Genomic DNA, 27,294 nt, shown 5'->3' on the forward strand with positions numbered 1-27,294 from the left:
GCTCCGCGCTCCCTTCGCTCGCTCGTTCCCTCCTCCCTCGGCAGCCGCGGCGGCAGCAGGAGAAGGCGGCGGCGGCGGCTGGGGATCAGACATGGCGGCGGATCTGAACCTGGAGTGGATCTCCCTGCCCCGGTCCTGGACTTACGGGATAACCAGGGGCGGCCGAGTCTTCTTCATCAAGTAAAGAGCCGGGGACGACACGGGGGCCCCGCGTGGGGGGGAGGGCAGGAGGCGGGCGGCTGGCGAGATGGGGGAGAGCCCGGGTCTGTACCCCTGCAGCCCCTCGGCTCGCCGCCGCGTCCCCTCTCACGCACCGTGTCTGCCCCTTCTCTCACCCCTGCAGCGAGGAGGCCAAGAGCACCACCTGGCTGCACCCCGTCACCGGCGAGGCCGTGGTCACCGGACACCGGCGGCAGAGCACAGGTAACACCGGGCCCGAACGGAGTTGGGCTCCGCCTGGAGGAGGCGGCAGAGCCTGGGCCGCCCGGCTCCCAGCAACCTGCCCGGTGCCGCGGGCCCCGGGAGGTGGCGAGGCGGGGCGGAGGCCGGGAGGGGGCGGCCGCAGGTAGAAGGGCCACGGGGACTCGGCCGCCGGGAGTTCTCTCCAGTCTCGGGGCGCCTCTTTCTTCTCAGCCTTTCATCATAACTTGGAGACGGCGCCCTCTTCCTGCGCCCTCTCCCCAATCCCAGCCTAGACGACCCTCGCGCCCCTAGAGTGGCGACGCTCCCATCCTTGAAACCTGGAGTCCTGAGTTTTTCCTCCGCGGCCGCTACTCACTCCCCGGTCACCCCCAGCTGCCGTCTTGCCCCTCAGCAACCTTTAGGCAGTCCTTGCCCACTCCCCTCCCTGCAGCCCCAGACCCTGCTCGCCCGCCGGGATAACGTAACCACATCCTCCCCCTCCTCCCGGGAGCACTGCCTCCTGCCGTGCAGCTTCCTCCTGCTCTTAGGTGGGACTTGTGGGTAGGTGGCCGATGAAGGAGGAGGAGAGGAGTTCGGGGGTGCTGCGATCCGCTCTGTGACAGGGAGCGGCTCGGGAAACGCTTGGCGCGTTCCCTCCTGCCACAGGAGGAGCAGCCGGAGCCGGAGGAGGCGTTCGCAGCCTCAGTTGTTGGCGATCCGGATCTAAAGTCCCCGCCAGCCGCACGGAGATTGCACAGACTGCCAGGAGGCGGTGGGCGTGCGAGGGGGTGTCCCGTGTGTGGGCACCGGGCCCTGTTTGGAGGGGGTCCGTGGGGAAGCGGCTCTCTCGGGTGGCTTTGGGAGCTTGTTTGAATGCTAAGTGTGAGTGGAGCTGGAAAAGGCTCCTCGTAGTTTCTGTGCTGGTCTGGGTTTCTTTTATCATTCTTTGTTTACATTTGTGAAACTTGTTTGTCTTTGAAATGTAACATGTGTTCTCTTACTGGCCTGCCTCTAGTCCTGGTAATTGGAAAGGTTTGAGAGCAGTTTGGGTCGAAGGCAAGGCCAGTTTCAGCAGTCCTCAGAGCTGGCCTCTGGGGCACACGCTCTCCGACTCTGACATTCCGTGAATCTGTTAAAGTTGCCAGGATATTGAACAAACCTGCTTCTCTGTGAAATGCTGGAGTTCACTGAAGTGACTAATGTCTCCAAATTTGCAAAAAGGTGGAGGAAGAAAGGAAAGGCTGGTGTAGCAAGCATGATGAGGTTACATTTTTAAGGCATTTCTGACTAATACACCGTCATGTTTCTCAATTCCCCGATGCAGGCTTTTGCTGAAATTCAATATACCTTTCTGGTGTTTTACACGCATATTCCAACTTTGATGGCCTCTTTGCTTTTATGGATAATAACAGATTTATTTCATTAAAGACAGTATTTCATTAAAGACGGGATTAAATAATTATCCTGTGGAAATATGTGTGATATAAATATGTGTCCTAGTTACCCTCACAGATTTGATAACATTCACGCCACAGAAAAATTTTATTCTCTTAATGTGATTTCACTTTTTTTTTTTCTGGCTTGGTTTACTTTGCTTGGACTCTGTGGTTTTGTACACACATCAGTTGTTTTTACTTCCAAGAGGTATTTTGATGAAATCCAAACAACTTGTCATTAATAAGTAATATGTAGCACATAATGATACCATTGTTCACCTGAATTATTCCCAACTTTACTACTTGAAACTTCACGTCTCTTAGTCAAATTTTTAGAAACAAACACGAAAGTATTCGGTGCCATTTCTTTTCCACTAATTAAGTACTTAGGAAGTTCTGCATTCTCTTCGGTGACACTTCCTAGATGGATTCATTTGTGTAACTGAAAAAAATGGTCTTAAGTCGACACAGTATACTCAAGAAGAGGCAGGCGTTGCCTGTTATGCACAGTTTTGGTTTTTTGCTAGTCATTCATGAGTGTTTCACGTGGGATTAGAAGGCCTCCCTTTGCTTTCTTGGATACCAGAACATAGTTCCTCTCCACCCTAATATATTACAATGTGTACTCAGGTCAGATAATCTCTAATATTGTGGACAATTTTCTGATGGCTTTAAATTTGAATTGCTATTTTTCAGAAAATGATACCTACTATTGTATTGGCAGCTCAACACTTTTTTTTGTTAGTAATCTACTTAAAACAGCTAATAAATGAAAATGAATAATTAAAATCAATTGACACTTATTTTGCTATCATTGAAGTAATACTAATTGTAATATATGTATTGTTTTAGATTTGCCTACTGGCTGGGAAGAAGCATATACTTTTGAAGGTGCAAGATACTATATAAAGTGAGTTTTTTGACTTCCTTTTTTTCTTTCGTAAGTAGAATGCTGTGATTACTCCTCAGCTGAATAGTTGTATGCTCAGTCTTGATCATGATTTTCTAAGGTTTATCATATAATGGTGACTGTATTCTTTATTTTGTATAGTATTGGAATTTTGAGAGAAAAAATGGCACTGTTAGTTTTCTAATGTTATTTGCCTGGAATATTCATCGATTCATTGATTTGGAAATTAGATCATTTATGGCCACTTTTAAAAATCATTTTGTATCTTTTTCAGTTTTTTCTTTTGGAATAGTCCAGCTTCATCAGAATATGACTACAATTACTTTTTTTTTTTTTTTTTTTTTTGTGCTTCTGTGTATATTCCTGGGTAGCAGAGGATTATACTCTTTGGTCATTAGCTATGTGGTACTTAAAGTTTTGGTCTTTGGTTATCTGTGTTAAAAGATTACAAACAAAAAAAAATCTTTGAGTTACGTGAACATCTTTTTTTTTTTTAAGGGAACCTTGTTCATATATATTTTAACCAGGGCTGTTTACAGGCAGCAAAAGTGATGTAAACCTAGGCACAATTTGGTAAACAATGGTGGTCAGGGAGTAAAAATAGAAATAATTACTGAATATTTCGTGAGCATATATTGGAGAATTGTTTGCATTTTTGCTTCAGTTTATTTAAATATGTCTAAAGTCAAGATGTTTTATTGATATGTTTGTTTAAAAAAGACTTTTAATAGAGCTTGAGAGAAAGATGACCAGTCAGTCCCAACCTTAAAACCAATTCTTTAGAATATTAAACTAATCTCTGTTCAAACTTAATAACTTAGTACTACTTGGAGACAAATACAAAGCTGGAGGTCAACATCATGTAGGAAAAATTTTAATCCCCCAAGGAAAAATGTAGGTGGTTTTTGTCTTTTTGTTTTTATATTAGAAACTGTTTACCTAAGAGCTTGTTTTTATTGTTTAACCTTGTTTGTTGTTTAATTTTAATAAACCGAGACATGAAAGAGAATGCTGAAATACCAAACTTGGTTAAGATTTTGGTTGTTTATTAACAATAACAGATACCTAGCTAAAGTTACCTTTATTTCATTGAGCCTAGAAAGTTATTTTTACTGTGACATTTTTAAGATCATGTTATATACTTCCAGTAAATTATAATTACCTGTATGGTTCTTTAATCTTTTAGAAAGATACTTATATAAAACATCAAGGGCTTTTTATAAGTATTAGGAATGCTTGCTTTTGGATGTAGAAATAGAGAAAACAGAAGATACAGGAATGGAATAGTTTCATGGTCCTTCTGTGAATATTTTTGGGTGAAATCTTTTATTTGGAGATTATACTATACATTATTAGAAGGCCTAAAAAAATACTTGAGTGAAATGCAGTCATCACATATTTTTCTATTGGCTATTTCCGTCCTAAATTAAAGTGAGTTGGTATTGCCACGAAAAGGGATGCTTCTTTTTTTGTCAAGCTAGTAGTATGATATTTGTGAAGATAAACAGTTTTTTCATTTCAGGTCATTTATTCAATGTAATTTTGACTACTGTACATTAAGCCTAGCTCATCTTATAAAAACAGAGGTAACATTTGAATTTTCAATAAAATTTTAATTTCTTTGCGTGCATTCTTGGATGAATGTTTATTTGACAGTACAAAATCTTACTCTGTGTGGACTGAGTATGTATGTTTTAATTTAGAACTAAGCTGTTAGGAAGACATTGAGTGAGTTTCTTTTGTTTTACGAGCCGTTTTGATTAGGTTTTCTTTTATGTTTAAACAAATTAGAAATTTATTTGAGTGCCATGTCTAATGCCTAAGTAGGTTTATCTGGAAAATTAAGACTGTATTAAGAAAGCTGTAATAATTTTACTTTAAAGACATTTTTAAACTTGTAGATTTTAATCACTTTGGTATTCATAGGCAATAATTGTGTCCAAAAGTAGCAATAAATAATTTATAATATTATGAAAATAATTTCTCCTAAAATTGAGCATAGTGTAGCATATCACTCATTAAACTTTAAAAAAAATAACCATTGACAAATATATGATGTACTGAATGTTAGGTGCTACTGCTTTATTTTTCTGGGTTATGTCAGAAGATTAATTTCTGCTAAGATTAGTTAAATCCCTAATGTACGCTGTAATTTCCTAGAAACTTTTTACTTGTTTGTATTGTTGCTTATCATTCTAATAGGATAGAGGTACTACTTTTATCTTAAACTTTACAACTTAGAGTACCTTCACATACATTATTCATTCATGAAGTAGTCAAAATTACTACTTCCATTGTCACACACATAATAAAATAGCAGAAACATGCCTTTGGAACTTAAAGTTTGCAAAGACAGCAGGGTGAGAAACCCCAGGAACATAAACTATATTTAGAATATTCAGAGTGGAGGAAAAGACAGGAGTCTAAAGTAGCAGAGTGCTTAGTGTTGGTGGCTATAGTTTTTCATTGTCGTTTCTTTCTCAGATGAAGAAAGGTGGTTACTGACCAAATTGTATGTAAAGGAGGTTACAGGGTTATCGGGGTGGATTTTGTTCACATGGGAAGTGGAAAGACAGGAAGGCCAATCAAAGACATGTCAGCCCTTTGACTATTCCTGATCCTGTGTTCTGGAAAGTTCTTACAGCAAGAAGGGAGACCTAAAGAATTTGAATTGTTTCTACTTCCGTTCTGAAGTGAAATACAGGTAACTCTTAAATTATTCCTCTCTTGAACAAATGTTGGTCGGTGTTAAAAATGGCAGGTTACCAGAAAGAATTTATCTCTGGATTATATTTTGCTATTGACAATTGCATCTCTGTAGGTGGTAAGAGAAGAAGATTGTAGTGGGGAAGTCATAGGAACTGAACTGTGGTCTTACCTTCTTATCGACTTTGTAGCTCAGTCTTCACATCTTTAAATTAGGCTACCTGGAAAAGACAACCTCTAAATTCCATTTCTAAATTTCTTTGAATTTTATCCTGTTCTGGGATTTATAATATTCTGGAAAACAGGGAACTCACAGTGCCAAGAAGAGATGATGCTGGAAGTACGAAAAGCTAGGTTTTCTATCCTTCTTACTTATTTTATCCTCTCTCTTTAAGCTTCGAGTAGACAACTACAGATAAGTATGAAGTATGTAGTTCCAGAGTTGTGTGTACTTTCTTCTGCTGCTTTTTGTGCTTACGTTTCCTTGTAAAATGTTTGTATACATATCTTCATGTAAACAGATAGTATTGCTATTGTCAACAAAGGACCTGATCCGAGTAAGAGTTGTATAGGTTTGAGTTAGAGAATCAGTTTATTTTATACACTTTGAAATTCATTCTTTAATTCAAGTTTGTAGCTAGATAAAAAAATATGTAATATAGAGAATATATTTTCCTTTACATCCATTTGGCCAAAAACAGTAAAATATGAAAAATCTTACTTGTTTGTTTATTTTTTTTTTGAGAGGGGTTTCACTCTGTCATCCAGGCTGGAGTGCAGGGGCTCCATCACAACACACTGCAGCCTCGACCTCCTGGGCTTAAGTGATCCTCCCACCTCAGCCTCACGAGTAACTGGGACCACAAGTGTGTACCACCATGCCTGGCTAATTTTACTGACTGATTGATTGATTGAGACAGGGTCTTCCTATGTTGCCCAGCATGATCTTGAACTCCTAGGCTCATGCAGTCCTCCTGCCTTGGTCCCCCAAAATGTTGGGATTACAGGCATGAGCCATGGTGCCTGGCCAGAAATCTTTATCTTTAAAGATATTTAATTTTTTTTCTGAGTAAAGTAATTTTTCTGTGTACCTTAAGCTAGCCGGCCTCTTAATTATGTTACTGTGTGTTTGTGTGTGTGAATACATAGACAGTTTGAGTTTGATTATTGAATTTCCATATTGTTTTTATAACTTAATTTATGGTGTTATCTTTATGAAGAATGCTGAAAATTAACATGAAGTGAATTTTATAATTTATGAGGTGTGGCTTTAAAGGTTCCATATTCTTAACTAGAAAGCAAATAACTTAGCCCATAAAGCACAGAAGAAAATCTTACACATTTGAGTTATAAAGCTTTCTGCTTACTCCTTGAAAATATTGCTTAATGATTCTGTAATGACAGGCCATGGTAACTTAAAATGGTTGCGTTATTTACTATTCCTTTTTGCTTCAAAGTTTTAATATGGTTAACTTAGAGTGCCAAGTAAATCTTAAGGCTCTCTGAATAATGAGAAACTATTCTGCTTATTTAAAGGTCATTGTAGGATTGGGGATCAAAACAATATTTGCAGGGTATAAAATAGTATGCAAATTTTGTAAGGTTATGTTTTCATACTTTTTTTTAACGTAAAATTTTAAGTTCTGGCAATTGAACTTAGATATGCAAACAGAGCATGAGGTTTTGTTTCAATATTTGCAATAGCTGAATCTAATGTATGCTAATTCCAAACTTACCAAAACTAGGGTTGCAAGTGAGAAGAAAAATCTGTTTCCTCAGATTTTCACAATTCAAAATATGAATGAAGATGGGGAATCTAGCATAACTGCCATAAGAAACATTAGAATATATTAACTATATATTTGATACTTAAAGTTGTTTTATACTTTACTTTTTTTTTTTTTTTTTTTGGAGACGGAGTTTCACTCTTGTTGCCCAAGCTGGCATGATCTCAGCTCACTGCAACCTCCACCTCCCAGGTTCAAGCAATTCTCCTGCCTCAGCCTCCCAAGTAGCTGGGATTACAGGTGCCTGCCACCACACCTGGCTAATTTTTTGTATTTTTAGTGGAGACGGGGTTTCACCATGTTGGCCAAGCTGATCTCAAACTCCTAACGTCAAGTGATCCACCCACCTCAGCCTCCCAAAGTGCTGGGATTACCACTACGCCTGGCCAAAAACTGTTTTGTACTTTCTATAATATGATAACCAAATTTTGATTACTAGAGCGACATAAGGCTTTAGAACACTTTGTGGGCATTATATTTATTTGCCATATTTATAACAAAAGAGCTTTGGGCTGTTAATATGTGATTCCTTACATGTATGAAGCACTTTATGCTGATTCATTAGGTGTAAAACAACTACGAACTATGATCTCAGCTTTCAAGGAGTTTGTAGTGTAGAGAGAAATACGCAGTATATTAAAACAGGGAGGTGGTGTGGGGAACATAGACTTATTTAGTGCTAGGCACTTCAGCATAGCATTAAACTCCTATAATCCTCGCAGTAGCTTTTTTGTTGTTGTCTCTTTCCTGTTCAAGTTGGGGTGCCAGGACTTCCAGCCTCAGTAGACTTTGTCATGGAATTCTTTTTTATTTTAGCCCCAGGACCACTGCTCAGGGCCAGGTTTGCTCAATTTCCTCCTTGTATTTCCTGTGATAATAGTATAATGCCCAGCATCTAGTCAGCCTCTAAAGAAGTGGTATCTGGGATGATAATGATGCTGGCTCCTGATTATTTAAGGAGTTAATCAAGATGGAGAAAGAAGAGTCCCCACAACTCAAGTGGTTGCATTTTAAGAACACTTTCTGGATTTGTCCAGGGATTTTTTTCTTCCCTAATCTGTATAGACCCCTTCGTTTCTTCTTATTCTCAAAGCTGGCCTATATTTAGGAAGCAGGAGGAAGTGATCTATACAAAAAGACAGAAAGTATTCAAGAGTTGGATAGTTGATGGCCTGGAGACAGGACTTACATAGGACCTGTCTGTCCTATACAAGATGGAATTTCTTTGTATTTGTTAGCAGATGCTGTTTTCTTGTGACCGTTTCATTTTTTTAAATAACAGATAAATATAAGATGAAGTTAAGGGTGAAAAGTTATGTGTATATGCAAGTTAGAGTTAAAGGTGTACAAAGATGATACTAGGCAGTGGCTCATGCCTGTAATCCCAGCACCTTGGGAGGCCACGGTGGGCGGATCACTTGAAGTCAAGAGTTTGAGACCAGCCTGGCCAACATGGTGAAACCCCCGTCTCTACTAAAAATACAAAAATTAGCCGGGCGTGGTGGCGGGCGTCTGTAGTCCCAGCTACTTGGGAGACTGAGGCAGGAGAATCGCTTGAACCCAGGAGGCAGAGGTTGCAGTGAGCCAAGATCACACCACTGCACTCCAGCCTGGGTGACAGAGTAAGACTCCGTCTCAAACAAACAAACAAAAACAAAACAAAACAAAATAATAATGATGCTAGTTTGAGTCGTGAGAATTCAGAGGAGGAAGAGGCAGCCTCAGCTGGGCTGTCCTGGAAAGACTTGAAGAGGTGGGAGTTGAGCTAGGCCTGAGGGGTATGGATGGGATTCACTTTCAGATGGGTTGATAAGACTGGCAGGATACATTCATGGGGGTGGGCACATGTATAATATGTGAATATGTGTCATGAGTAATGCTAACTATGCTTGTTAGTGATGGTTCTGTAGAAAATGCTAGGATGATGCGAGGTGAGTCTAGGAATGCTGTTTGGAACCATACTGTGTCTGGGCTTTGGATGTCAGGCTGAGGTTTTTGTTTTCTGGGCAAGCCTTTGCAGATGTATTTCAGTATAGCGTTAATTATACAACATGAAAGGTTTTAGGGAGATTTTCATATAGGCAGCATGGATTGGACTGGAGCAAACCTGGGAATCAAGGAGAGCATTTCTGAGTCTGTTGCCATAATTGGGTAGTTACTTGAACCAAGTTTGTGGCAGCGGGAATGGAAAGAGGCCATTGATCAAAGATGTTAAAGAGGAGTTGACAGGCCTTAGGAGTCTTGCTGAGCAAGGAGGTTAACAGAAAAAAGAGGTCAAAAGCTACTCAAAGCCTTTGTGTCTGAATGGCTACAAGAATGATGATGAGACCCTTGACCGGAATAAAGGGGTACGTGTGGGAGGGGGAGCCCCAGGTGGACATGTTAATGATGGTTTGGTTTTTGAGCTGCTTGAGAGGACATAGCATTTTAGGTGGCTAAAATCCGACTTTCACAAAGGACTCCTGACATTATCTTCTTACTCCCCTCATAAAAAGCAAACACAACCCACTCCCTTATCCTATCTCAGCCACCTAAATGACTACCTATTTATAGATTCAGGCTGGGAATTTCATATTCATCCATCTAATTATTCATTCAACAAATGCTTATTGAATATTTTCTGTGTGCCAAGTGCTTTAAGCTTTATGAATGAAACAGACATGGACACTACTCTTAAGAACTTTATTGTTGAATTAGTGGGGGAGTTAGTAATAAAATGATCATACAAATATATAAGATAGACTGTGATAAATGCTATGAAGAATATCTAATGTTTTGACTACATACATTGAAAGGCCTTAGCCCATTGTGGGGGATACTGGGAGAGGCCTTTCTCGCAGTTAAGCTCTGAACCCCTACAGGGTGGATCAGAATAGAGCAGTGTAAAGTCACTGGAAAGATGAAGAATAAATAGCCTCCTGGTCTTGAGATTGGACCACAACCTAAGTGAAAGCATTGCCATATCTAAAGAGAGACTTGGGGGATGGGGCTGGTATGGTATGGCAATTTATACAAAGAAGAAAGCTGCTGCAGAAGCTGCTCTTCATCATCCACTAGATAACAATGTTTAGCCAACTGATTTTAATGATAATCTGAGTCCCAGTGGCAAGGTCTTCCAATTAGTCACTTACTCATGTATTCTTTCAATTCTCTTGAATACATTTTGAACTCCTAGTGATTAGTATATATCAGTAAATGAAATAAACCAAAAAATTCTGCACGTCTGGGGAGTGGGATGATGGGGGAGAGAATGTCAGATAAAGTAAACAATAAATAAGTAAATTTTATAGTATGTTAGACTACACATAAATCCTCTAAGGAAAAAGTCTACTTTTTAAGTCTACTTTGGTTTCAAGAAAACAAGGAAATATTATATTACCGAAGTCTGTACTATCGTGATTAGTATGCAAGAAGTGAATGTAGACTAAATTTTAAAATACTGAAATCAGTGGGTCCAGTAGAAACCCAAAAGAAATAAAGTGGTCCTCATGAGGTACAGATGATAGACATTTCAGAGCCACTGTGGGAACATCTTGGCCACTAAGGAATGTCCTCTGAACAACTTAGGAATTCTCCAAAGTGGCCAGGAAGCCACGCACACCCAAGAGAATCTTTCGGACTCTTAGTTCTCTGAAAGCAGAGATAGTCTTATACTGTAGCCATCTTTATGCTTCCAGTGCCTGGAACGTAATAGACAATTAGGTGTTTGAAATGAAGCTCTAAAACAAATCGTAAGAAAAGCAAGCCTCTTTACCTAAATCTGAACATCCCAGGGCATTTCTTTCTTCTCATTTGTCATCTAGTCACAACTCTTGTTGTTGTAAACGTCACTGACCCAAAGCCAACTAGTATAAGCAAAAAGGAAACTATTTCTTTTTTTTTTTTTTTTGAAGACAGTCTCTGTTGCCCAGGCTGGAGTGCAATGACGCAATCTCGGCTTACTGCAACCTCTGCCTCCTGGGTTCAAGTGATTCTTCTGCTTCAGCCTCCCAAGTAGCTGGGATTACAGGTGCCTGCCACTACGCCCGGCTAATTTTTTTGTATTTTTAGTAGAGATGGGAGTTTCACCATGTTTGGCCAGGCTGGTCTCCAACTCCTGAGCTCAGGTGATCCACCTGCCTCGGCCTTCTAAAGTGCTGGGATTATATTATAGGCATAAGCCACCGTGCCCAGCCAGGAAACTGTTTTCACACTAATTTCAAGAGTGACGCAAGTAAATTCTTCAAGTCTCTTCCTCACCTGCTTTCCCCCCCCCCACAGAAAGCTTCTCTTTAACCAGAAAAATGGTTACATGCTGCCCCAAATTATACCCATTTAGCTTTTTAACCTAAAATGTAAGTTTTTTTCTCTAGTTGCAAATAAAAAAATCTTGGACAAGGACTTTTGACTACCTTGGATCACATGCCTGTTCCTAGAATAGATACTGGCCTGCTAGTCTTCAGTCATTGTCTGTTCTTTGCTAGAGCCAAGGCCCTAATATTGGCAAGCCATCCAGAAACATATAGTTAGAGAGGAAGGCCCAGTTCATCACTGGAAGTCAAGATGTGAAAGACTGAAGAACAGAGGTCTTCTTATAATACAGTGTAAAATGCCTAAAGGCCAGGGAGACAATGAATCTGAGCATCTGTAAACTTATGAGAAAAGAAGTAATGGTACCAGTGATATTCAAGGAAACCTTTTGCCTTGCGTTGCAGAAGGAATAGTTGAAGTTGTTCAGGATGATTCAGACCAGGACCAGGGAGGATTAAGAGAAAGTGCTGAATTTTGAGGAAGAATGAGTAGAAGCCAATCTTAGATTGGCTGTCCTGAGCAAGTGAGTTTGAAGAAACCAATTTAGCACAAGTGGCAGTAGAACTTCACTATGGTGGAAACCTCACCCTGCTAGGTGAGGCCAGGGATTCTCTTTGGTGCTTCTGAAATTACTGACCACTTGAAGAGTAATTCCTAAACAGTGTCAGTGCTTGAGTAATGTTGCCAGTGCTTGCTTGCTATGATGCTGTCTACCTGGGGAGTGGTTTTTGTTCCCTATCCTTTCCAAGTAACTTGGATTCTTTACATATATTGTTTCTTTAAATAGATATGCTCTAAAAAAGTTTGCCTCTGAGGTGAAAATTCCAAATTTTGCTAAAGTGGTTGAAGTTGCATATTGTTCAATGTTAAGGCCAGGTGCAGTGGCTTACACCTGTAATCCCAACACTTTGGGAGGCCGAGGCAGGAGGATTCTTTGAAGCCAGGAGTTCAAGACCAGCCTGCGCAACATAGTGTGACCCCTGATCTCTACCAAAAAAAATGTTATTTTTAATTAGCTGGTCATGGTGGTGTACCCCTGTAGTCCTGGTTACCCAGGAGGGTGAGGCAGAGGATTGCTTGAGCCCAGGAACTCAAAGCTGAGGTGAGCTATGATCATGCCACTGCACTTCAGCGTGGGCAACTGAGTGAGATACCATCTCTAAAACAATTTTTTTCAAAGTCATTCAGCATAAAATATAAAACTCAGTAAAATAGGGCAGTATGACAAAATTTTGAAAAGAAATAAAGAAGTCCTTGCCCAACTTTCACAATATAAAGAAATTATATAACATGTTAAAATTAATGTGAATTTTTTCTCTGTGGAAAATTCATCCGTACTTATTTTGAAAAAGCGATTCTGTTCTATCACAATATAGATATAGTCTGATAGCAGTAGCTTTTTATTGTATATATGTAAGGTGTACATGTTTTGATGTACGTAATGAAATGGTTACAGTAGTCAAGCACATTAACATATCCACCTATAATCTACTCGATCAGCAAATTTCCAGTATCCAATCCATTATCTCAGTCCTCTACTGTAGTCTCTAAATTTATTCGTCCTCTATAACTGCAACTCTGTACTCATTTTGATCTCCATATTCCCATCCCCCCTCATTTCTACTCTTGTTTTTATGTATTTTACTTTAAAATTTTTTTTTAGCTTCCACATGTAAGATCATGCAGTATTTTTCTTTCTGTCTGGTTTATTTCACTTAACGTAATGTTCTCCAGTTCTATCTATGTTGTCACAAAAGGCAAGGTCTTATTTTTTACAAGAATGTGATGAATAATATTCCATCATATTTTCTTTATCCATTCATCTCTTGATGGACATGTAGGTTGTTATTACCTTCTTTTGGCTATTGTCAGTAATGCTGCAGATGTTCCCATGAGGTGGCAATTTCATTTCTTTTGGGTATACACCCAGAAGTGGGATTGTAGATCATATATGGTAGTTCTATTTTTAATTTCTTGAGGAACCTCCATACTATTTGCCATAATGGCTGTACTATTTTATGTTCCTGCCAATGATATACAAGGATTTCCTTTTTTCTGCACCTTGCAGGCACTTGCTTGATGGCATTTTTTTTAAAGTTAATAAAGAAATACCACAGAATGATTCCAAATCAAATAATAAAAGTGTACGTTTAGTGTATATGCTTCTTTTTAACCTGTTTTATAATGGTAAGTTTTTTTTTTCTGATAGAAGCAATTCATTTTTATTATAGAACATTTGGAAAATACTAAGGAGTATAAAGATGGAGTAAATAAAAATCATTCACAGTCCTGTTATGCAGAGAGAATTTCTACTAATATTTTGGCAGGTTTGCATAATTACATATGCAAACCTTATTGTGTACAATTATATGCATACATGCTGCATATATAATTATGTATTGTATATGCATAATATATGCGTGTATTATATACAATTATACATGCAATTATGCACAATTATGTATGTGGCACATATGTGCATATTATGCATATATAATGTTTCACATTGACAGTTATAAGTATATTTTTTTTAAAGATTTGAGTCTTATTGCTATTAATAATACTGTGTCAAATCCTGTTTTCATTAGCTGTATTTGTATCCTTATATCATTATATATTTATTCAGTAGAAGATTTTTAATAACCATGATGTTCTGTCTTAGGAATACATGGTATTTAGTCCTCCACTTCCAGGTGGCTTTGTTGTTTGTGAGTTTTTGCTGTGAGAAAAATTTTTATATGAATACTCTTGAATGCATGTTTATTTTATAGAATTGGAATTGAGAAAATACATGAGCTTTTTAGATGGTTCATTACTTAACATTTGCCAAATTGCCCTTTAGAAAATTTGTGCAGATTTGTTCTCACTTGAGAACATATGAGAATGTATGAAAGTGCCTTCATTTCTCCGTAACTGCAATAAGTGCTTCTGATTGAATAGATGAAATTTAAAAGGTAACTGATAGAGAGTCTGTGTGGATTATTACTAGAGATTCAGATGGTTTGAAACACAGATTAGTCCTTCAGTTATGCATGTCTACATAAACAACTACCCCAGAACTCAGTGGCTTAAAACAATGATGATTTCTAATTTCTTACTTTTCTTTGAGTTGACTAGGCTCAGCTCTGCTGGTCTTCAGTTCCATGCAGTATAACTGAGGTCATGGGTCTGGAACAAACACCAGCGTCTCTCCTCGTGGCCTCTCATCAGTTAGTCTGTCTCAAGTTTTCTTTATGGCGTGGTAGTTGGCTTCTAAGAGGAATTATCCTAGGAGAACAGACCACAGTTTTCAGGCACTTACAAAACTTCTGCTTGTATCATGCTTGCCCATGTGGTCCTGGTTGATGTAAGTCAAAGTCAGAAGTGGCAGGAGAGCTGCACAGGGGTGCAAATACACAGAGTGTGGGACATAATGTAATGGACAACCAGAGATGATAAATAACTTTCAGCTAGCATTGCAACTCTGTTTAGTGATAGCAGTTTGAAGTACTGTATTCAGAAGAATTTGGAGACCAACTTCTGGATCAGTGGGAAAGCATATTGTGATAAGCTAGTGACATATGCGGGGATTTAGGTGAGGAAGTGGATATACTGGTGTATTTACCATTACTAATTTAATATCTGGGGGGTTTTTTGGTTTTTTTTTGAGACGGAGTCTCGCTCTGTTGCCCAGGCTGGAGTGCAGTGGCCGGATCTCAGCTCACTGCAAGCTCCGCCTCCCGGGTTTACGCCATTCTCCTGCCTCAGCCTCCCGAGTAGCTGGGACTACAGGCGCCCGCCACCTCGCCCGGCTATTATCTGTTAATTTTATCATAAAGTCACAAACTTAGAAAATCAAAGGAAGTCATGAACTTGAATGCTAGCCCAAATATTTTAAAACCATTTGAATACCTGAGTAAACTGACTCTTAAACTTCAGTTTATCTCAGTTTCACATTGACAGTTAATATAGTTGGTAGTAAAAGATATAAATAATTGGTATCTTAAGGCTAGATTACTTTGCACAATACCCATGTTTTACACCAGGACTGCTGTTTCCCTCTGATGAATGACACAACTGTAGCAGAGTTCAAACATGAGGATCAAAGTACCTATGCTAGTGATCGAGATAGTAGTGCCTTGGGTTATATGAGTGTGTAGACAGATATCTCTCATACGTATGTATTTGTGTGAGGGGTGTGTGAGAGAGAGAGAGGAGGGAGAGAGACAGATTTTTTGTGCTTGACTGAACTGTCAATTTGACTTTTGGATTAACTCTGATTATTAGGAGTTATTATCAGTGGCAGTATTTGGATAAGAGTAGCACTATGGCCCTTTGCCTTCCAAGAGGACTTATAGGAAGATATTCCTACTCCTTGACGCAGTAGTGTGAAGTCCTCTTTTATGATTTTTCCCTTCTACCCCATACTTTGCTCCCCATGAGGTTATAAGTATCAGTAGTTGAGGGTCCATTCTTCTACTCTTCTTTCTTTGCATGTACATACTTATATATACATAAATTTTTTAACAAAAATGGAATTGTCCTATATGTACTCTTCTTTAACTTTTTATGTAATAAATGTCTTAGGTCTTTTCATAGTACTGGTTAAAGGTCAGTACCATTCTTTCAATAACTGTAAAACATGCCTTAATGGTTTTGTTATACTCCTGTTGTTGGACATTGAGGTTTTTTCCTATTTCCGCCCCCCACCCCCACCCAATTCCTAGAAGTGTGATAGTGAACAAATTTAAACATAATCTTTGTGGTCACATGCAATTATTTTTAAAAAATAGTTGTTAGATGTGGAATTGTTGAAATAGGCTGTATTTATAGTTTAGCTTTGGTAAGTTGTAGTAAGATCCTGCTAAACCCCGTAAGTGAAGTTCAAAAAATTGGAAATGCTTAAATGCGTAATTGTAAGATTGAAAAGTAATATTTTTTAATAAGTCTGCAGAGCTGCAAAAAACCTACAAAAGTAAACATATGACACATTGTGCAAAACTGCATAATGATTCAAAAAGCCCCAAATGACAATACATTCACTTCTTAAACTCCTTTGAGAATTAGGGTTGGCCAAATCATGGGAGACATTTGCCAATCACATGCAGATTAATTTCTCGTTTTCCTATTTGGTTTACTGTTAGGCAGCTTTTTTCCAAAAAGTCTTATTTATTTATCCTTACTTGTCTCCTTGCCAGCACTTGGTATTACTGTAGTTAAGTTTTGGCTAGTCCAATGGGCAAAAATGGTATCTTCTTGTTTGAATTTACATGCTCCTGATTTCAGCCATGCGTGGCATCTTTTTCAATATTTATTGCCCATTTGAATCTCTTCTGTAAATTTCCTGTTTCATATATTTTCTGTGTTTTTCTATTGAGTTATTTTTCTTAGTGATTTATGTTAGGTATTTATTTGTATTTTTGATGTCTAAGGCCAGTTAGCTTAGTAGACATCTCGAAAATATTTTGGTTGTGCACCCCTACAAATAAAAAGTTTTTGAGTATACACCCTCAAGTATGAACATCATACATGTATTTGTTTAGAAATTATATACATGTATTACTGTCTGTGTCTTACATATTAGTAAAGCTGTATTTTCTTATTTTTATTTAAAACTAAATGTAAACAGAGGTACTAAATATTTTCTCCTGCAACCCAGTGGAAAGCCCAGTGTGCACCCACTTAGGCAGTTAGGAGTTCAGAACATAATATACCTTCGACCAGTTAGAGTTGCCAATAGCAATATGCTCTCTGTTTTGTGACCACAAAGTACATCTTCTCAAGCCTGTGGGCACTAAGAATTGTAAAGTGCAAAGTAGCAGTGGGTTAGACCTTGACTCTCTTAGCTTAGTTAGCTGTATTACTTTGATAAAATTGATACTGTTATATACCAGTTTTCTCTCACATAAAATGAAGGGGATAATTCTTGTCTTGACCATTTTATAGACTTATGATGTTGTCAGTTAATTTATATGAACAAACTTTGAAAAGCTGTGAAACATTACGTAAAGAGGTAAAATACGTGGGTATATGTTTTTCAAGTTCATGCCATTGGGTTTCAAAGAGAATATGCCTCAATATCATTTATGCTGAAAAACGACTTAAAATGCATGGCCTGCTCATAGTGGTTTAGAAATGTGATCATTTAGTCTTCCTCTCAAATAGATTTGACACCTCTTGAAGGTAGGAACTGTTATACATAAGTCAATGAGTGTAAATAGATTTGACACCTCTTGAAGGTAGGAGCTGTTACATATAATGAGTGTTTGTTGATAGTATAGCGTTCACTTAATAATATACGTATTTCTAGGCCGGGCGCAGTGGCTCACGCCTGTAATCCCAGCACTGTGGGAAGCCAAGGCGGGTGGATCACCTGAGGTGGGGAGTTCGAGACCAGCCTGACCAACACGGAGAAACCCCATCTCTACTAAAAATACAAAATTAGCTGAGCCTGGTGGCACATGCCTATAATCCCAGCTACTAGGGAGCCTGAGGCAGGAGAATTGCTTAAACCTGGGAGGCGGAGGTTGTGGTGAGCCGAGATCGTGCCATTGCACTGCAGCCTGGGTAACAAGAGTGAAACTCCGCCTCAAAAAAAAAAAGAAAAAAAAACATATTTCTTTTTTCTATTTAAGAAAGCCTTGTGACTTAGGAATTAGAAATCAGTTTCTTTGTGAAATGCCTAGACTGTGGTACTAAGGAGAGCTTTCTTAAAGAGAAAGTTTAGGGCTGCAGATAAAAGGCAGGACTTAGCTTCAATATGTTCTACAGGAATGAAGAATTCAAGGTGTTGGTAACGTTAGGGACACTTACATAGCTGAGTGGAAATGAAGTATGAGGAGGCAATACTAAAGGCAGTATGTGATATAATATACCCAGGACTGACTATGAAAAGACAACTTTGAATGAAGTTGAAGTTGTTGCTGCTGTTTGAAAAACATATTTTGTAGTTTCTTTTTTTTTTTTGGAAATGAATTAATTTAACTACAGAATGACTTATTATCAGTAAAGGGGAATAGTGGAGAGAGAAGTAAAAGAAATGAACGCCTCATCATTAATAAGAAGGAATAAGAAAATTGGGATTGCAACTGTATAATTAAACAGGTTTGAAATGTTTCACTTTATTTTTACAGACAGGGTCTCACTCCATTGCCCAGGCTGGAGTGCAGTGGCGAGATCAGAGCTCACCTTAGCTTTGAATTCCTGGCTTCAGGTGATCCTTCTGCCGCAGCCTCCCGAGTAGCTGGGGGACCAAGGCGCGTGCCCCCCACGCCTAGCTAATTTATTTTTTTTTAGAGATGGACTCTCACTGTGTTGCCCAGGTTGATCTTGAACTCCTGGGCCCAAGCCATTTTCTTGCGTTGGCCTCCCAAAGTGTTGGGATTATAGGCATGAGCAGCTGCACCCAGCTTTTGAAGTATTTTATTTTATTTATTTATGTATTTATTTTGAGACGGAGTCTCGTTCTGTTGCCCAAGCTAGAGTGCAGTGGCACGATCTTGGCTCACTGCAACATCCGCCTCCCAGGTTCAAGCAATTCTCCTGCCTCAGCCTCCTGAGTAGCTGGGATTACATGCACCCACCACCACGCCTGACTAATTTTTGTATCTTTAGTAGAGACAGGGTTTCACTATATTGGCCAGGCTAGTCTCGAACTCCTGACCTCAAGTGATCTGCCTGCCTCGGCCTCCCAAAGTGCTGGGATTGTAGGTGTGAGCCACCATGTCCATGAAGTTATTTTAAATGTATTAATATTCAGGCTCTGCAAAGGTGCTGGAGATTAGGCATGCTTAGGCACGTACTGCTGGCTGACACAGGCAGAGCCTATGACCAATAGTAGCTTCAGTAGGCTGGGATTACGTGTGGGTGATGGGCTTAGCGGGTCACGTTCCTTCTGAAGCCTCTCTTCTTCTCATTTGATTCTCAGGACAACCCCACAGAGTAGCAAACAGGACAGGCCTGGTTCGGTTCAAGTCAGTAAACTTTTTATGCTTACCCAGGTGAATGAGAAGAGGAGATAACATGTATGATATCTACTTTCAGAAACTTAATTACTTAAACTCTTGAAGAAGGTGGAAGACTGCAAAAAAGAAATGAAATTCTTTTGAGAATTTGGAAAAGTAGATGAATTTCTCAGAAATAGTTCACTGAAAAAATTATGTATCAGAAAAGAAGGATTAAAATAAAAAGAAATCAACTATTTTGTTGTTGTTAACAGAAGAATCTCAGGTTCTTTCACACCTAGTCCTCTGGATTTTTACAGTATCCTCCCCTCCATTATTCTTATGAAAGTCTGACTGCTATTCCTTTCTCAGCAGGTTCTCTAAAAGAAGCTCTAGAAAGGAAACAAACATTATTATTGGTAGGAGAAGTAAAGTCCTTTGATGGAGTTGTGGGTCTTTACTGTATATAGCAGTTCCTTTCTGGCCCGATATTTAAGCCTCATTGTAGAAGATGACCCTGAAGTTGAAATATTTCACAATTATTGGTTTCAGTTCCTCAGAAACATTAATGGAGACAATTGATAGATTATCAGAGTTGAATAGAGGTAAATCATTATAATCTTGCTGTATCAGTTATTGCTCTATAACAAACCATTCAAAAACTCAGTGGCTTAAAACAGTAACTGTATATTATTGTGCATACTTTTCCTGGGTTGGCTGGGCAGTTTCTCTAGTTTGTTTTTTTCTCTGGTTTCTGTGGGGCCTGCTCTTGTCTGAGATCAGCTAGTCAGGTAAGAGGCTTTTCTGATCTTGGCTGGTCTAGGATGGCCTCATCCAGGATGATGGGAATGACTCTTCATCTAATAGGCTCCAGCTTCCTCTGCTAGGCCCAGCTTGCTATGTGATGAAGACAGGCATCCACCCAAGTGAGCAGAAACACCTAAGGGTCTCTTGAGGCCTAGGTTCAGAACTGGGACAGTGTCACTTTTACTGCTTTCTCTTGGCCAGAGACAGTCACAAGATCAGTTCACATTCAAAAAGTGGAGAAATGGACTCCATCCTTGAATGGGAGGAGTTGCAGACTAACATTGTACAAGGTTGTAGATACAAGGAGAGGTGGAAGATGGAGGCATTTTTGTAGTCCATGTAAAGCACATGTTGAAAAAAATTACTGAACCCAGCTGAAGTTTAGGTTCTTCAGTCTCAAATATGGGATTACACTTGATCCTGGACACACTGCTGATCATACATGTACTCCTTAGATTATATAGAAATCTGTGTGGACATGTGTGCAATGACCCTCTTTATTAATTAAACTGTTAATTCCTAACTCCTGTAGAATAGGGTTATTATGTTTTTTTCTTTTGATGCCCTGTTTAGTCGGTTTGATACTTTCACTGGGGCTGTGTCAGTTTACGGTGCAAAATAGACCTGACTGCTTTTGTTTTGGGGAATGGAGGAAGGTATCTTAGGTCTCAGTGTACTTCTGAGAAGTCTTTCAAGTAGATGACCTCCCCTGTTCTGCCCACACCCAAAACCCACCGACCAAGCACTTGCTGTCATGTTACCCTGTTTTGTTTTCCCTGTAGCACTTATGACTGATTCAAATTCTTGTTCACTTACGTGTTTTTTGTTTTTTGTTTTCTGCCTTGTAATATGAGCCTCACAAGAGTGGGGACCTCCTCAGACCCTCTTTACTGCTAAATTCTCACAGTTAAGAATAGTGCCTTTCTATTCTTAGGAAATGCTCAATAAATATCTATTGAACATTTGTAATAAATATTTTGTAATAAACAAGTCAGCAGTTTGTTAAAATACAGTGTGTTTAAATCCTGTGTCACTGGTGCATTGCAGACACTTGTTGGGTATTTATGGAATCTTGAGGGAGGCCCATGGTCAGTAGGAGCTCAGGGAAAATGAAAACTTGAAGCCGCAAAGGATTTTTCTAAATTAATCCAGTGAAAGGCAGATGAGCAGGAGAGTTTAGGGTATGATAGATTTGTTGAAACGTTGAACTGTTAGACTTCAGGCTGGAAAGGAGGGAAGTAGAGCAAAAAGCGATCTGATAAATTGGGATAGAGATTCTTCCAAGACCAGAGAACTCCCACAGGGAAGTAGTTAAACATGTATACGGCAAGGTTGGAGGTTTGGTGTTGTAGTGTGATCACTGAAGTCGTGATTTTAGACGTGCCAGGTTATGGGTATGACAAGGTTCTGGGATTAAGAGAATGGATGACTCAGGTAGTTGAAGGACCTTGGGGGCATAGGGAGTAAATATCTGTTCTTTGAGAGAATGCAGTCAGACAGCTGATAGGGGAAAGTCCTTAGCAGCCAAGGTACTGAGGTAATGCTTTGAAAAGAGGTAGAGGTTATAGAGGAGTTTGCTAATTATGGAGCACCATTTCCATAGGTAGTTAAATTTGTAAGATAGAGGTGGACTGTAGACACTACGTCAGGGATGGAAAAAACAAAGCCTCACTGTCGGGATTAATGCCAGGTCAGTAGATGGGTTGAGAGAAGAATTGGAGATCACGTTTACTTGGGCATTGAGAGGCTTGCTGAATTTAGTTTCAGTAGACTCCTAAAGAAAGGTGACCCTGGGACTTACAGACAGAGGCCATGACTCATTTGGCCAAGAGTGGTGGTCAGCCCGGGAATTTCTGGGTTCTGCCTGTGCTCCTTAAAGGGTATTTGGGTAGGCAGATTGTGAACTCTTAGTAGCTTACGTACTAAGCAGATACGTACTCATTTAGCAGCTTCCATATTTTCATTATGGTTTTTCAGAATATTTTAACTATTTTTTTAATTAGAAATGACATTTTCCAAATGTAAACTCTTTAAAGATGTAAAACATTAATGATACATGCAAATACTAAAGGACAGTGATTTAATTAATTTAAGTAATACTATTGTCAAGTCTAAAATTCAAAGATCTAAGCCTGGAACCTGGACTTAAAAAAAAAAAATTAAGGATCAAGATTTTCAGATTAGCATTTTCTGTTTTTTGGTCATATAGTTTTTTGTTTTTTGTTTTTTGTTTTTACATTGGTATTAACAGTAGATATTTTAATGTAAATATTTAATCTTTTTTGCTGTTAGTCATTTTGAAAGTTCAAACTGTGTGATGAACCAGACCAAAATTTCATAATCTTTAAACCACAAAGTTGCCTAATAGGCAACAAAGTAAGCAGAACAGCAGTGGAAGATTTTACAAATTCCCAGAACCACCTGGAAATAATTTAGGAAAGGCTTTTGACTCTAGGCTCATTGATAAGAATAATTAATAGCAATTACTTTCTTGTCTTTAGTCCTTTGGTCAGATTTGTTTCTTTGAAAAGAGCGAGGCAGGTTAAAATAATCTATATAATATAAATTCCCTGTGCAATGCAAGTCAGTTTGTTTTATGCAGGTAGCAGTAGTATGAACCTGGGGTCAAATGATATTTTTTATATGCTACTTACATGTGATGGTAAGAACCAAAAGAAAATCTTTGAGTGTGTGTTTTATTTCTTTCATTATGGCAATTTAATTAAATGCCAAATGAGTATAACATTTGTCAGACATAAGGGAAAATAAGATGAATAAGCACTGCAGTGATACTCAGCTTAAAATATAGAATTTTTTTTATGTCGAAGAGCTTCTCTAGGATCTGTAAATAGGAGTGTAATTGAAGTTGTAAAGTATGTGCATTTGATTTTGGGAATTTCTTTGTTTATTATAATCTTTTGCCCATAATATGTGTGGCAAGTGTACTCTCCTACATTGTAGCTTACCTTCACATTCCAAGAGATCTTTTGACAAACAGTTCTTAATTTTGATGTAATTATTTGTCAGTCTTCTGTAAATTATCACAGGTTTTTTTTTTTTTTTAAATTCCTTTCCAGTCCTTTAATCTTTTTCCATTCCAATCCTTACATGTCTTTATATTGCTGGCTAGTATTGCCAATACAGTGATAGAAGCAACTACAGCTTTAACATAAAAATGAAGGCTTCTAATTTTCAACACTAAGAATGATATCTGATGAAGATTTTTGGAAGGTATCATTTCCAGGTGAAGGAAATTCTCTATTTCTAGTTTGGTAAGAACTTCTATTCTAAGTTTAAGTATTGAATTTTATCAACTGTTTGTTCTGCATTCATTGAGATGATTTTTTTCTTTTAGTTTTCTTATTCAGTGAATTACCTGAATTGCATTAATACTCTTGTTAATGCTAAACCATTAATGGTAAACCTTACATTGTTGAGATAAACCCAACTTGGTCATGAAGTACTCTTTTTTCCAAGTTAATAAAGTTTGTATTTTTTAGAGCACTTTTAGGTTCATGGCAAAATTTAGTAGAAAATGCATAACGTTTTCTGTTAGGCACCTGCACGCATGCACCCTTCCCCCACCATGGACATCTTGCCCCACAGTGATACATTTGTTACAATTGTACCTACATTGTCACATTATTATCACCCAAAGTTCATAGTTTATGTTAGGATCCACTCTTGGTGTTGTGTGTTCGTTGGGTTTTGACAAATGTAAATGGCATGTATCCACCATCATAGTATCATACAGAATAGTTTTACTCCCCCAAAATCATCTGTAGGTCGTTCTATTGGGTTTGCTGATACTTTGTTTAAGACTTCGATATTTATGATAATAAAGTGAAATTGCCCTGTAATTTTCTTCTCTTGGACTGTCATTGTCTGGCTTTGATAGCAAGGTTGGTCCAGCCTCAGAAAATGGGTTGGAAGGTGTTCTACTTTTTTGTGCTCTGGAAGAGTTTGTATGAGATTAGAATCAATCACTGAGAAAGGGATAGTATAGTTTTCAAATGTTGCAGTGACTTCTTGCTTTCTCTGTGTAGCTCTGTCCTTTTATTCTGAGTTTATATTATCAGATGCATTTAAATATAGAATTGTTATGTTCTGTTAAGTGTAGAATATGCCATCAGAATGAAGCCAACATTTTTATCATGAGGGGACCTCTACCTCCAGTAATACTTGGGACCTTATCTGTTTGTTTTGTCTGATTTTGATATATAAACTTTCTTTTATTTAACATTACCTGCTCTAATTTTTTTACTCTTTTAAAAAATCTGTTTTTCCATATATTTGGATGTGTCTTTTTAAAATAGCATATAATCAATCTTTTTCAGTTTTATAAACTTGTTTTTTTAACTTACAGTCAACTTAACGATTATTGGTATATTTAAGTTTATTTATGCCTTATTTTGTTCTTCCTTCTCTTCCTTGTTTTCTTGTTGGTTATTTAAAAGATAATTTATATAGTTTTAAAATTGTATACAACCAAAATACTTAGCAATGGATAATCAGTTTTCCCCTCAATCTTTGACTTACAAGAAACTGGAATAGATTTCAGTATGTACCACAAATTGAGTGAGAACTTATTCGGGAAAATGCCCAATAAAAGGCTTTTATAATTTTGAAAGAAGTAATTGGAATAAAGGTGACTTATCTCTTATTTGTGAGAATGGTTAAATATGCTAATTAAGTGCCTTTCACTTTTTCTGTTTACTTGTTTGTATTCATTGTGGAAGCAGAATGTTTGGTGTGTCTTTTAGATTTAAAAACTGGAATCTAGTAGTAACTGATATTTATATTGGCCTTTTTGTGAATTAAAATAAAATGTTATCTTTTATGAAGGCATCAGACAATACCGAGTGCCTTCTGAATTACAGTCTGTGAGTCTTGTGAGTACAGAGAAATGACAGGCCTTGCCCTGAAGGATTTCTTATGCCCCAGCAATGTCTATTGATGTTAAGTTAAAGCAAGATAAGATTGAGAAAAACCTTTCTGTATGTGTCAGTATTAGGTCAAACCTCTGGGTTTACACTGGTGGGGCTCAGGCGTCGGAAAGAAAATGAGAAAAGGGTGAGAAGCTGTAAGGGAGTCAGAAATGTAGGAAGGAATACCATAGGAGTTGTGTGTGTGGAGAAGAGCGCCACTCACAATTTCCTTCAGTTGCCTGTTTTGAAGCAGATTATTCGAAAGATGTACATAGGAATTCTTAGTCTTCATCAGGAAGCTCGTTATCACTGGGAAGACCTCACAAGCTCTATGTAAAATACATATGTTTTTCTAATATCAACTGCTTTACCTGGCAAGAAGTAAATTCAGACAATCCTAAACCTGTTTTGACCAGGAGGTTACATAAAAGCACTTCTATTATATGCTTCCGAATCATGAACTCAAGTCCATTTATTTAGTAAGAAGGAGCCTTCTGGGAATGGAAGAAAGCTAGATTTTTCTATTAAGTCCCTAGACCTTGGTTTTTTCTTCACGTTCCTTTTTTGTATGTGTGCATTTTGCTTAGTCTTTACTCAGCCATTTCTAGTGCAGTTTGAGGAACTGTGAATTTTTATACAAGCCTAGGAATCATCAGTATTGGGGCTTTAAATGTGAGCTGTTTTGGATCAAATGGAATCTGTTTTCCTCTGCAATTGAAGGTAACAGTTTTAAAGGTGTGAACCATAGTCTTGGACATAAAATATTATTAGTCTTTATCTTGAATTTGTTACTACTTTGCACTAAGATTACAAGGGCCTTCATTTAGGTGACAAGTTCTTATTATAGATATTTTTTTTCTCATAATCCTCATAATAAATCAAACACATGGGGAAAAAGAGTGACCATTTCAGGATTCTGTGGAACTTGAATATGATAAAACCTTACTGTCCTGTATATACACATACCCCCTAGAAATAACTCATATCACTGACTCTGAAAATAACTCATCTATGGTTGAAGATCTTTTTCTTCAGGGACATTCCTGAAAAGTATACATTGAGTAGCCCCTTTTTCTGTAATAGATTAAACAGGCAAACCCAGAAGTTCAGAGAAGGTAATTTTTATAATTGCTACATTTTATTTTTGTTTGCTTTTTGAGAGAATTATTTGTGTTAAAAAGTAGTTTCCATTTTATAATCTTTTTGAGCTTTCCTATATCAGTTATTGCACAAAGTTCTTATTGCAGGGGCCACCCTGGAATATGTTCTTGAATTGTTGGGGGTGGTCAGAAGGTTAGGAGCACTTCCTTGATTTGTTTTTTTTTTTTTTTCCTCCTTAGGGAATGACCAAGCCAGTCATTTCTTCTTCTGTGAGACACAAGAAGAAATAATTAAAGAGGTTTTTATAGAGCAATGTGAAAAGTTGGCTTTTTATTTTAGGAAACTGATTTTATGGAGTATTTCTCAGGTGAAACCCTTGTATTATTGGTGAAATTATATACATATGAGACACTGATTTTTTTTTCATGTTTTATTTTTAGTACGAAAGCAGGCACAGGTTCAGTATGCCACCTAGAGTAAATGTTTCTAGGATCCAAAATAACATTGATGTTAGTCCCTTTACTGTGATCACCTTACTCTGCTGCTGCTTCCGCTTGTCACATCTAAGACTGTTTCTTAAAATAGAGCTCCCCAGCAGTAATTTTTCATTGTATAGCCTCATCGTGCATGTATTTGATATGAACTCTGATAAGAGATTATGACGTTGACATCATAAGAATTTCCCCCTTTTACAGAACATGAAAAAATGCATACATTTAGGTTAGGCATTGACTATATATTGGGAATGTAGTTTTAAAAACCGTACAGGTCCGGGGCCGGTGGATCACTTGAGATCAGGAGTTAGAGACCAACCTGGCCAACACGGTGAAAACTCATCTCTACTAACAAAAAATCCCCCCCCCCAAAAAAGATAGCTGGGTGTGGTGGCACTCCTGTAATCCCAGCTACTCGGGAGGCCAGGGCGGGAGAATCACTTGAACCCGGGAGGCAGAGGTTGCAGTGAGCCGAGATTGCGCCACTGCACTCCAGCCTCGGAGACAGATT

The 27,294-nt window shown here is 38.3% G+C and overlaps 1 protein-coding gene across 5 annotated transcripts in view; it reads left to right on the plus strand.

The window, feature by feature from the left end:
* The first annotated feature begins 6 nt into the window (after positions 1-6).
* PLEKHA5 (pleckstrin homology domain containing, family A member 5) overlaps positions 7-27,294 on the plus strand; it is a 246,724-nt gene continuing 219,436 nt past the window's right edge. For all 5 annotated transcript variants that reach the window (XM_011954821.1, XM_011954831.1, XM_011954838.1 and 2 more), the window contains exons 1-3: positions 7-180; positions 344-423; positions 2,691-2,748. In XM_011954821.1, coding sequence (XP_011810211.1) covers positions 92-180; positions 344-423; positions 2,691-2,748 — 227 coding nt within the window. In that variant the 5' untranslated portion in view covers positions 7-91. The remainder of the gene's footprint in view (positions 181-343; positions 424-2,690; positions 2,749-27,294) is intronic.

This window comes from Colobus angolensis, unplaced genomic scaffold (genome assembly GCF_000951035.1).
Source record: "Colobus angolensis palliatus isolate OR3802 unplaced genomic scaffold, Cang.pa_1.0 Scaffold11, whole genome shotgun sequence".
In the NCBI taxonomy this organism is placed as follows: domain Eukaryota; kingdom Metazoa; phylum Chordata; class Mammalia; order Primates; family Cercopithecidae; genus Colobus; species Colobus angolensis.